General features: G+C 40.9%; 1 protein-coding gene across 1 annotated transcript in view; it reads left to right on the top strand.

Moving 5' to 3' along the window:
• Nucleotides 1-13071, top strand: part of LOC309490857 (interferon-induced GTP-binding protein Mx3-like) — a 55790-nt gene that overhangs the window by 39926 nt on the left and 2793 nt on the right. Inside the window, exons 11-12 of the mRNA XM_082160138.1 lie at nt 8070-8213; nt 8319-8395. Of these exons, the coding sequence (XP_082016264.1) occupies nt 8070-8213; nt 8319-8395 (221 nt within the window). The remainder of the gene's footprint in view (nt 1-8069; nt 8214-8318; nt 8396-13071) is intronic.

Here is a 13071-nt window from a genome sequence, read left to right as displayed (position 1 = left end):
AATAATGCTCTAGCTAAAATTAACTCTGTCTGCATTTGTGCTCGCTTGAATCTTATTCAGTTTAAAGTTGTTCACAGAATTCACTTCACCAAAGCTAAATTGAAGAAACTTTCTTTAATAGAAGATGATAGGTGCAATAGATGTTTGCTCTCCCCAGCAGATCACACTCATACATTTTATACCTGTCCTAAATTGTATTCATACTGGTCTTCTTTTTTTGATACACTGTCAAAGGCTCTCAATGTTTCTGTGAAACCCTGCCCAATAATTGCGATTTTTGGAATAACACCTGTTGATGGCTTGTACAACAAACGTCATGCTGATATTATTGCTTTTGCTTCATTGGTAGCCAGAAGACGAATACTGTTGCATTGGAAATCTTCATGCCCCCCTTCTAATCTTTCTTGGCTGAAAGACTTAATGTCCTTTCTACATCTGGAAAAAATTAAACACTCCATCAGGGACTCTGTTGACTCATTTTATAGAGTGTGGAATCCTTTTATCTCCTTTGTTGAGACTGTACCTTCACTGGAGATTTGATTTTTGTTTTTCGTTTTTTTTATTATTTGTATGTATGTGTGTGTGTATGTATGTATACAAAATGTATTATTATAATTTTTTTTTTTTTTTTTTTTTTTTGTGAGTGTATGGGATGTTTTGGGTTATAGTGTTAAGAGTGTTCTGTATATTTGTATACATTTTCTTTACTCATTCTTATGGTTGAAAAAAGCAGGTTGTGTTGTTTTTCATATGTCATGCACATTGTCATTTAAAAATCTGCTTAATAAAAAAAAAACATTTTTACACTGGTGATCGAAAGCTTGGAATAATTAAGGTTTTTCAATGCCGGGACGCGATATTTTTTTTCCCAGGATGGTAGGGGAAGCCTCATGAATATTCATTAGGGAAGTCATCCCTGATTGGTCTGATGACCTACCCCTAACCCTACCCATCACTGGGGGTATTATGACCTCCCTAACCCCACCCCTAAACCTACCCGTCACTGGGGTTAAGACCAATCAGGGATGACTTTCCTAATGAATATTCATGAGTCTTCCCCTACCATACTGGAAAAAATATATATATATCGCGTCCCGGCAAGATAGAAATTGGAAGTCTCGTGAGAAGCAAAAAAAAAAAAAAAAAAAACTGCCGGGACGGTAGTCCCCAAGTTGCAATGTTGGTTTTCCACCTGGGAACGCTGGGGGGAGCAGGGAAAGTCACCAATATCACCAGAACAGGTTGTTTAACCATCCAAATGATTTCTAGACAGTTTTATTAAGTTAAAAAAAAAGTTACCAAGTTCTGCTTTAATGTATTAAGGCACATTCACACCAGGACGATAACGAGGCCCTATGTGTCACAATATCACTCAAGGGAGACAGGAATACCAAAAGAACTAAAACTTTATTTAAATTTAAATAAAGTTAAATTTAACTCTGAAGAAATGTATACACTAAAGTAAATCCAGAACAAAGTAGATGCAAAGGAACAAATCAGGATACTCTTAAAACTCATAAAGGAATAAACTCAGGATAGTCTTGAATTCAGGATATACACAGTCACAGATTCACTTGAAGCTTGATTCGACTCACGAACGCTTGAAGCTAGATTAGAATAAACTCAGGATAGTCTTGAACTCAAGATATACAGTTCACAGTCACAGATACACTCGCAGATAGTTTGTGTGACCACGCTCACAGAAACACATGAAACACAGGAAATCCTCTCTCGGACGATCCTTAGAATATCACTCATAGATGCACTGGAATCCTCTCGAGTGGGGAACACTGAGCTACTTGCCGAGGACCTCAGGAGCCAGTAGGCTACCTCAAATATCAACGGCAATGGGGAAACAGAACAAGACATGATGTTTAATACCCGGCACTGAAGGAGTGAGAGCAAACAGCTTATAAAGGCTGGGGATGAAGTGATAATGACGTGATGGAGTTCAGCTGCGGTGCTGAGGGAAATTATTGCAGGTGTGGTGAGGATCCAGGGGGTTGCTGGGAAATGTAGTGTAGTGGAAAACCGTGACACTATGATTGTTTTAAAAAGGTTATACATATAAAAGAATAGCACACCACAGTAGTCCACACCACAACTACAACAATAACGACAGAGAAACGATATAATTGGAATCATTTCAGAACAATTTTTTTCCAGCTGATGAAAAACTTTGACAGCCAGAATAGGCTACAAGAGCTTGAGCAGTTAAAGCGGCAGACGACAAACCTTGCAACGTGTGCTTAGAATAAGCAGAGCTTTATGGTGGAGTGGGGTAAAACGCTACAATGCAACAATAACTAACTATATTTTTAATATGAGTTCATTAATAACTATTCATATTCATCTACTGTTGTTTTAGCTTGTCTTTTTCATTTTAAGCTAGAACTGCGTGTACCCTGTAAATGTATTAAAGGGGTGGTTGATTGTGATTTCACTTTTTTCATTTTAAATGGTGTGTAATGTTGCTGTTGGTGCATGAACAGTATCTGCAAAGTTGCTGCGCTGAAAGTTCAACGTAAGCAGAGATATCGTCTTTTAAAAATCAGGAAGTTTAATGCCTACAAAAACGACTGGAATGGGACTACAACGAGATACTTCCCGGGTTTTATACGTAACTAACCCATGCAAAAAAGGGGGCATGGCCATATTTCTGCGGCTTTGTCGAAGAGGAAGAGTTATAGTGGAGAGCTGTAGCCATGCCGTCGAAAGTGTGTTATTTTCACCCAGCTGCCAGGTCTTCTGTGTTCGGGCTTCATACGGACGCTGTAGTTCGTCAACAATGGCTAAAATTTATGTTTGATTATGTTCCTGAAAATTTCAATCGTAATAGCTCTCTGTGCTGCGCATTTTACGGAAGACAGCTTCCAGAATCTCCACGAATTCAATGCCGGATTCAACAAGAAACTGTTACTAAAACATGAAGCAGTTCCAACTTTAAAACCAGAGGCAGCAGTTGTTGGGCCACAACCTGTAAGTAAGACTTAATAATGTTTGCATGTATAATTTCAGACGTAAGTTAATGTTTTAGTTTTATCAAGGACGTAAACAAATGCCAGCGCTGGCTTTAGTAGCCACTTACACGTACAAACGCGTACAAACATTTTGGACCTGAATTTGTAATTATGTACTAATTTTGTAAATGTATTTTCCATGTATATTTTATGACGTAATTTTTCGATTTGATCAAGAACGTAAACCAATGCCAACGCTGTTTGTTTATAGCCAGTTAGTTCGATGCTATTTTGTGTGTATAAGACAAACGTGTATAAAGTTCAAAAAAATATATGTAATCGCAACAGCCAACTTCAGCTGCTAAAGTTAAAACAATAACTTTAAAAAACGGTATTACTCAGTCATTTATTCAGTTATATTAAATGTTTAATCAGGAGAAAACCGTATCTCAAAAGCTAACAAGCAGCAGTAGCATTTTCAAGTAACAGCGTATCGAAATAATAATAGTAGATTAGAATAGAATAGAATAGAATAATAATAATAAAAAATGTACCATTCAGAAACGTTTTGTAAGAGCCGTGTTTGGGGAGGTTGCTTGATTCTCTTCATTGCCGCTTTCTGGGTCTGATTCTGATCAAACTGATACGGCAGTATTGACACCATTATTTACATTTGACCGGAGCACATGCAACTTTCGCCCGTAAAGGTAATGGGCGTGAAGTTTCCGGACAACATGCACTACGCAGTTTAGCCAATTACAACACACCGGCCCAACTAACCAATCTGAGCCCATTGCCTGTTTCTGAGGGAGTGGTTTCATAGAATCAGGAAGTCAACCGGTCGTTCAAGTGACAGAGGAGAAAGCAGCTTACAATAAAGGTGAAATTTATGAAAAAAAAAAAAAAAAAAAAAAAAAAAAAACCCCGCAGACATGTTATATTGCACCCCATAAACACAATCATGCAAAGAAAAAAAGCAGTAAACCACCCCTTTAAGCAAATTGCTTTGTCAGTGTGGGGGCATTTTGGGAGGCATTTTACCCCAGCTGTGGGTCAAAACAACCCCTTGGTACAAATTAATGTAAGAATTCAATAACAAGAAAATGGTGGACAGTTTTGATACTTGGTTTATGATTTGTCATTGTCACTGAACCGATAACTATTTTAGACACATCTAAAAAACAAAATTCCATAGAAAGCAATTAGCCTACATGGTCCTCAAGGGGGCGTTTTCCCCACATACCATATCGTTCCTTGCTGTTTATGTTAATATCGTTATGGTTATCTTTAGTTAGCCTATTGCTCTTGGTGTGAATGGACCTTTAGTCTACTACAGTATTTTCTGGAAATTAAGTTGCACCTGACACACTGCACTGACACCAACGCAATCACCAAATTACAGTTCATATTTTATCCTATAAAACAAACAAATGATAGTGACATTCATTATAAACAACATTTACAATAAAGCCAAGCTTAGCCTAAACAAATTTATTTAACGTTTCTGTGGAAAACTTTACCCCCTAATATTTTTATACATTTGTATCTTGTATGGCAGGCTAATGTTGTCAGTTGTGCTATAAAACAATGATTTGATTCTTGCAATTCAATTAAGTAAAACTTTTACATTTTTGGTAGCATAACTGCCACCTTTTCATATGAGGTCTGCCACTTTAGAGGTCATGTCACCAGATGTGTGTGACCTCACACATAGATCGATCTACCTGGAATTGCCAGAGTCCCAGTAAAAGGACAACCAGAGGATATTGAAAAGGTGAGCAGCATAATCAAATTTTACAAGTCACATTCTGTACCATACCAGTTTTAAAACTATGTCTCATGTCTTGTAGATTAAAAGTCTTATAACAAAGTTTATTGATAAGCAAGAGACTATACCTGGTAGTGGTTCCTTGTAACACTGACATGGCAACAACAGAAGCATTAAAAATGGCACAAGAAGTAGATCCTGAGGGCAGAAGAACTATCGGTAATGTACTCTCACCAAATAACTTTGATTTATGAGCACCTGTGTCAACAAATGCACATTTTACTGTTCTTAACTATTTGTTTTTTCACTGATGTAACTATTCTTATTTTTAACATTTAAAATTTTTTTTTTAAATGTTTGATATATAATTAAATGTTATGAAAGGATTATCCTCGGTCATCTGGAAAGACAGTTTTCAGTTTTACAAGATCCATTACAATTTGCAAATCGAAAAGGTGTGGGAGTAGATGATGTCATACTTTTTATGTTGCATAATATTTATAATCATTTGGAAACAATTGCCAGTTCTACCAGAAAGACTCGGGAGAATTATTTCAATAAATCGTACATTTATTGACTGCTCAGCAAGCTGGTAATATACAAAGTCCTTTGGCGTAGTGCATAATCGGATCTGCAATTCCTGCCTGAAGACGAAGGCAGGGGCGCAGCCGACCCCCCCGGGAGGTATGGACAGGACCATCCTGGTGGTGGTGGGGAGGATGGGGGTAATCGTCGCTTCAGTATCTGCGAACTCAACATGTGTAAGTACCGAGCTTTTATTCAGTGAGCATAAGAATAAGATTGGATAGAAGTGAAGGCAATAGGTGACGTAGTAATTGAGTCTTCCCGGCAGAACTTATGCTAAAGCTTTCATTTCTGTTAGGATTATGTTTTTGCGTTTTAACCTACATAGTTCACCTATGTAGGTATTGGATTATCTTCTTTGTCGACCCCAGTTTGTTAGGCTGAGTGATAAAATGTCTGACATTATTATGACTAAAAAAAGTTTTTTTTTACTTTCATTATATACTTCTGTCAACTCAGACATTTTGTATACAAAAGTTTTCAGACGATACTGCCCTTGTGGGTTTAATAAATCAAGGTAATGATATGGGCTAGAAGAGAGGTTGAATTATTTCTTACATGGTGTGATGAAAATTTCCTAAAATTGAATGTGGAGAAGAAGTTGATCATTGATTTTAGACGGGAAAAAAAGAAGTGATACTACCATTTAGATTTAGACTAGATTTGTTCAGTCTTATGAAAATATTGGAGTCCATTTGGATAGTAAATTAAACCGGAAGAAGAACAGTGAGACTGTTTTTGAGAAGGCAAAATCAACACTATTCTTTTTGAGGAAGTTGAGTTCCACTGGTGTCAGGAAGCTTCTTTATGTTTGTTATCAGGGAATCATGGTCAGTGTTTTGTTTTATGCTGTGCTCCATTGGGTATAGTAGTAGTAAATGATAAAAATAGGATTAATAAACTGATTAGAAAGGCTGGTTTGGTTAGTGGCCTTAATCCTGATTCACTTGAGGTCATTGTGGAAAAGAGAACAAGGGCAAAATTAAAAATGATTCTGTTTTACAAAGGTCATCCACTACACTGTATCTTTAGTGGACTTAAAAGCTCATTTAGTGGAAGATTAGTAATGCCTCAGTGTTCTACAGAGCGATTTAGAAGGTCTATTTTTTCCTACTGCAGTTAGGTTTTTTAATGAAGTTGTGTAATTTTTTGTATGTATTGATTGTTGTTCTTTTTAATGTTCAATTGTCTATTTGTGTTGTTTGTAATGTGCAATGGTGGCAAATGAGTTTCCCCTTACAGGATTAATAAAGTTTTATCTTATCTATTTTTCATTCTCATTTTACAGCTATTTTGACCAAGCCAGATCTCATAGACAAGGGAACAGAGAAGGACATCATGGCCATTGTCCACAAAGTGATTCCTCTCCACAAAGGTTACACCATGGTGAAGTGTAGAGGACAACAGCAGATCGATGAGAAAATTCCTCTGGAGGAGGCGACACAAATTGAGAGAGATTTCTTCCAAAACCATGACCATTTCAGGTTACTGTCTGTTTTTCTAATTGAACTTTGTGTTCCCAAAAATTATTCTGAAAGACTTGATTCACACTGTTTAGGTCAGATTTTGTTTTCAATTTCAACCAGTTTTCTACACTCACACAGTGGGGTTCACAGTGATGCCACAGAAGAGCAGTTTTTGGTTCTCCAAAGAACCTTTTAGTGAACAGTTCTTAAAAACATTTTTAGTGTGAAGAACATTTTATACACTAGCACCCTTTTCCATAAAGAACCTCCTTTTTTGGATTAAAAATGGTCCATGTTACTATTCTAAATAGCTGGTTAGCAAGATATTTCGAATAAACTAAATCACCTTACAAAAAGTGCTTTGTCATTTTCAACAGATGCCTCTTGAATGAGGATAAAGCAACTATTAAATGTCTTGCTGTCAAACTGACAAAATCTTGTTGATCATATCAAAGTAAATTTTTAAATGTCTCACTCTAAAGGCCTGTTTACACTTAACATGAATTTAGATGTATTGCAAAAATGCAGATAGATTGCAAGACTATAATAAATCATGTTTTTTAAAAATCCATCTTTGCCAGAAATCACTGCCACAGCTCACTGAGCAGATAAAAACACAGTTGTGGGAAGTGAAGAATGAGCTCAAGGAGTGTGAGGCTGGACCGCCACTGGACACTAAGGGAGCCAAACAGTTCCTCATTAAAGTAGGATCTCAAGTCATCACATCTTCTTGCTTCTGAGAATTATCATTTGGAGTTCAAGCTGCTAGAACCATATTGTGTTTGTTGTGATTTTCTCCTTCTTCCTTATGTAACGGCTCTAAAAATATCTTGGCGTCAAGAGATAGTCCCAAATCTCATCACTGTTCAGGCACATTTACACCCCACTGTCTGACACTAGGTGGTGCTATGGTTATGGTAGAGTTCGTATTCTAAATTATTTTCACACCCAAATGTCTTTTTCTACCTCCCCAGAGACAACACTTTTGCCGTAAAATGATAATATACAATAACATGTTCATGTAACAAATATTTTCTCTTTATCACAGATTTTAACAAGATTCAATGATCAAATCTACTCCTTGTCATCAGGGGAGCTGATTAATGCAGAAAATTTGTTTGTCCAGCTTCGGGCTGAATTCAAGAAGTGGAATGATCATCTTAACAGCACAAAGCCATCCTGTCAGTATATTTTCAATACTAAACATTAAACCTTGAATTCACTGTTGTTGGGATTTTACAAGAAAGTTAAAGTTAATTTAATGAGAAATCCATCTTGTTCCTAAACAAGTTTGCAGTTTGAAAGAGTTTAGCCAGAATTATAGAGGGAGGGAACTGCTCGGTTTCAGCAACTACAGAGGGTTTGAGTTGGTTCTGCAGGAGCATGTGGCCAAACTTAAGAAGCCAGCCATTGAATTGCTCATTGCAATCAAAGGTACCATCACACGTCTGATCTCCATTATAAAACCAAAAGATTAGATCACAATTTAATTAATGTTTAATAGCACTTGTCTTTCTGATGTATGTATTTCTCCTGAAGCCATCCTCCTCAAGCAATTCAAAGATGTGTCCTATAGATGTTTTCAGAACTACCATGTACTTCAAAACATCACTGTGGTAAATATTGCTACAATAATCTTTTTTCTCTCTCTCTCTTTTCCCCCCAGTTATTTATTTGGGGATAAAATCCATTTTATTGGCCTAATGTCATTGTTTTATTGTTTGTTTTTGCAACAAAAAATAGAAAAGAAAAAAAATAAGAAAGAAAAATGACAGAACAATGTTGGCTTTCTGACAAACAGTTAAACAGTTTAGGTTTTTCAATGACGAGTGATTTTTATTATTCAATAAAAAATGTTAAAACAAAGATTATTTTAATTATTATTGAGTTTTCCACAGCAGTTTAAAAAATCAAATTACCTCACTTGCCGTGCGCTCTTGTGTTTTTAACCAAATTCTTTGAAAAAAAGAAGAGGAAGCAAGAGTCAGAATTAAAGGGTTAGTTCACTCAAAAATGAAAATTCTGTCATCATTTTGTCACGGTTCATGAATTCACTGTTTTCTTCTTGTCTCGTGTTGTAGTTGTTGTTATGTGTGTATGGGTGTGTGCGAGTGGGCGTTCCGCTCATTTCAGATTGATTAGCGATCCAGCTGATCTCAATTGCATCACCAGCTGCAGCCTATTCCCTCACCTTTATATGGCAATCTTCTCTCTTTGTCAGATCTCGTTGTTTGATGTCCTTCGTGTGTGTTTGGTCCTGTTCCAGTCAGCGTCTCGGTTTCGTGCTCCTGTTCCTGTTCCGTGTTCATCTGGCTTTGTTCGTTGTCTGGAGACCTCACCATTCACCCACTTCATCACATCACATCATCTGCCGGATTGCTGACCATCTTGTCCCTGCGTCACCAGTCTTCCAAAGATCCTCAAAGTGTCATTCTTCTAAATAAAAGAGTTACTTGCATTTTTGCTTCCGCTTCATTGATCATGACAGAATGATCTGACCTACCAATGGAATCAGCGAGTAATCCGTTGGAAGAGTTTGTGAACTCCAGCATTCTGCGCATGGACAATCAGAAGAAGAATCTGAACGACACGGCACGAGCTGTTCAAGCGCTGGTGATGCAGGTGTCCGAGCTCACCCAGCAAATACAACATCTGTGAGCTCCCACTGCGCCACCCACACCGCCCGTTCCCCCCACACCACCGGAGAGCGGTTCTCAGTCAGAGCCCCGCCTACCAGTTCCAGAATCATACGCCGGTGAGCCAAGCTTTTGTAGAGCGTTTTTGACTCATTGCTCAATGCATTTTTCTCTTCAGTCCAGGACCTTTTGCAACGAGCGAGCCAAGGTTGCATTCGTGCTCACCCTTCTGACTGGGAAAGCAGTGCTATGGGGGACGGCGGTGTGGGGGAACCAAGACCCATGCTGCGCCTCGTTCCAGACACTCTCCGCCGAGATGAAAAGAGTCTTTGACCAAGCCGTCGCCGGGAGAGAGGCGGCCCGGGTGCTTGCGGAGCTCAAACAAGGAGAGAGGTCTGATTACTCGATCGAATTCAGGACTTTGGCGGCAGAGTGTCAGTGGAACGAGGAGGCGCAGTGGGACATGTTCCTACTGGACCTTCCTACTTCTCTTAATGGACTTATTGAATTGGCTCTTCAAGTGGATGCGCGACTGACCAGGGTCGAGCGACGGATGCTGCCCAGCCGGGTTGTGGGAGGAGCCGAGAGTCAGCGGTCCAGCGGCAGGGATGCGGTCAGCCCCGTCTACGATCACGAGCCCATGCAGGTCGGGCGAGCTCGGCTTTCCCGGGAGGAGAAGGAAAGGCGGAGGTCTCAAGGGCTCTGCCTGTACTGTGGAGCGGCGGGACACTACGCTTACAACTGTCCAGTAAAAGGCCAAGCCCGGCAGTAAGTATGAGGCTACTGTCGGGTGGGATCTCCGCTGAAAAGACCTCATCAACATCTACTCTCCTCCCGGTAAGACTAAGATGGTCAGCCCACAATCACGACTGTCAAGCACTGGTGGATTCCGGGGCAGAAGGTAATTTCATGGACCTCACCTCTCGCACCGATTGTTCTTGGACACCCCTGGCTCATCGATCACAATCCTAAGATAGACTGGCAGCAAAGATCAGTGTTGGAGTGGAGCAGTAAATGTCATGAGTCCTGTCTTGTGTCTGCCTGTTCGTCGGTTTCTGTCTCTGTGTTTCAGGAGGAGGCAGTGGATTTATCAAACGTGCCCACGGAGTACCTAGACCTGAAGGAGGTGTTCAGTAAGTCTGTTCTGCTTCTCTTCCTCCGCATCGTCCCTATGACTGTGCCATAGATTTACTGCCAGGTAAGTCTCTGCCTAAAGGCAAGTTATATTCGCTTTCTGTCCCAGAAAGGGAGGCTATGGAGAAATATATTTCTGATTCTCTAGCAACAGGGTTCATCCGCCCTTCCTCTTCTCCAGCGGGGGCGGGGTTCTTTTTTGTGGGGAAGAAGGACGGATCTCTGCGACCTTGTATTGATTACCGGGGGTTGAACAGCATCACGGTAAAGAATACTTATCCTTTGCCGTTGATGTCTTCAGCTTTCGAGGGGTTGCAGGGAGCGTCTATCTTCACTAAATTGGACTTACGTAATGCCTATCATTTGGTCCGCATTAGGAAGGGGGATGAGTGGAAGACTGCTTTTAACACCCCCAGGGGGCACTTTGAATACTTGGTCATGCCTTTCGGTTTGTCCAACTCCCCAGCAGTCTTCCAGGCACTCGTCAACGACGTGCTGCGAGATATGGTCGACCAGTTCATTTCAGTCGACCAGCCTCGCCCCTGACTGCTTTGACCTCCCCCAGAACTGCGTTCAGGTGGTCAGATGCAGCTGAAGCTGCGTTTGCCAAACTGAAAGGTCGCTTTGTTTCAGCCCCCATCCTCATTGCCCCTGATACATCACGTCAGTTCGTGGTGGAGGTCGACGCGTCAGAGGTGGGGGTAGGTGCAGTGATATCCCAGCGTTCTCCCACAGACGACAGGATGCATCCGTGCTCGTTTTTGTCTCATCGTTTGTCCCCTGCCGAACGCAATTATGACATTGGTAACAGAGAGTTGTTGGCAGTCAAGTTAGCGTTGGAAGAATGGCGTCACTGGTTAGAAGGGTCGGGGGTACCTTTTATCGTCTGGACCGACCACAAGAATCTGGAATACATTAAAACCGCTAAAAGATTGAACTCCAGGCAGGCTCGGTGGGCACTTTTTTTGGGACGTTTTGATTTTACTCTCTCATACCGCCCGGGTTCCAAGAACATCAAACCCGATTCTTTATCGCGCAGTTTTGCCCGTTCCGAACGCCCGTCTACTCCCGAGTGCATTTTGCCCGAGACCCTATTTGTCTCCACACTCGTATGGGAGGTCAAATCGAAGGTCAAGACCGCCTTAGAAGGGGTAACGCCTCCGCCCGGTTGCCCACCGAACCGTTTATTTGTACTGGAGGGATTACGGTCTGACGTCATTCAGTGGGGGCATTGTTCCAATGTGGCTTGTCATCCAGGAGTTAGTCGTACTAAGTTTTTGGTCAAGCAACGATTTTGGTGGCCACTTATGGCTCCCGATGTTCACAGTTTTGTTTTGGCTTGCTCAGTTTGTGCCATTGGTAAGACCTACAATCGACCCCCAGATGGGTTACTTCAACCGCTGCCTGTCCCTTCGAGACCCTGGTCCCATATTGCGCTAGATTTTATCACCACCCTTCCGCCCTCTCAAGGTAACACGGTAGTTTTGACCATGGTGGACCGGTTCTCGAAGGCGGCCCATTTCATTCCCTTGCCCAAATTACCCTCAGCCAAGGAGACAGCGTTGACCGTCGTTGATCACGTCTTTTGCTTACATGGCCTCCCGACAGACGTGGTTTCCGATAGAGGACCCCAATTTGTGTCCAAATTTTGGCAAGAGTTTTGTAAATTATTGGGAGCGACTGTCAGTCTGTCCTCCGGATTCCATCCCCAGAGCAATGGTCAAACTGAGAGAGCCAACCAAGATCTGGAGAGAACGTTGCGATGTTTGGTCTCCAAGACTCCTTCCTCATGGAGCCAACAACTGTCAATGGTGGAGTACGCCCACAATACGTTACCAGTGTCATCTACGGGCCTATCTCCGTTTGAGTGTAGTGTAGGTTACCAGCCACCAATTTTTCCTAGTCTGGAGTCCGAAGTCGCGGTTCCCTCCGCTCACGCCTTCATCCAGAGGTGCCATCGCACCTGGACTAGAGCCCGTGAGACTCTACTCCAGGTGGGAGCACGCAGGGGCGTCATGCAAGCCAAAATTCTGGGGGGGGCACAATCTGAGATATGGATCATGTTAGGAGGGGTCAGGGGGTTTCTCCCCCTGAAAATGTTTAAATTCTGGCTGCTAAACATACCATTTCAATGCAGTTTGGGAGGGACAGAAATACCTTAACGGAGCTAGCAGCAACCCTCCTCTATCTGAGGACTAAGTTAAAGTATCTATTTTGTAAGTTTATGTAAAAGACAGGTTGATGAAAGAACTGTAAGCTCAAATTCAAAAGCTTTTGAAGTCTACTTCTTTAAAGCATGTTTACGCACACACTTACTGTACACTTAGGCCTACTACACATGATTTTAAAAACAGTACCATTGCAGTTTTTATGTTATGATTTTAAATTGGTATGTGACCTAAGAACGATCTTACATTAAAGGTGCTGAGGTCTGACTTTGTGGTGCTCTGAAATTAAGTTACTTTAATATTAATATGTGATGAAGGACTTTGAAAGAAGTTTGACAGATTTCAGTGCTGAAT

The sequence above is a fragment of the Leuciscus leuciscus genome (genome assembly GCF_965113295.1).
Source record: "Leuciscus leuciscus genome assembly, chromosome: 25".
NCBI lineage: Eukaryota > Metazoa > Chordata > Actinopteri > Cypriniformes > Leuciscidae > Leuciscus > Leuciscus leuciscus.
This window is presented reverse-complemented; position numbering and strand designations above follow the sequence as displayed.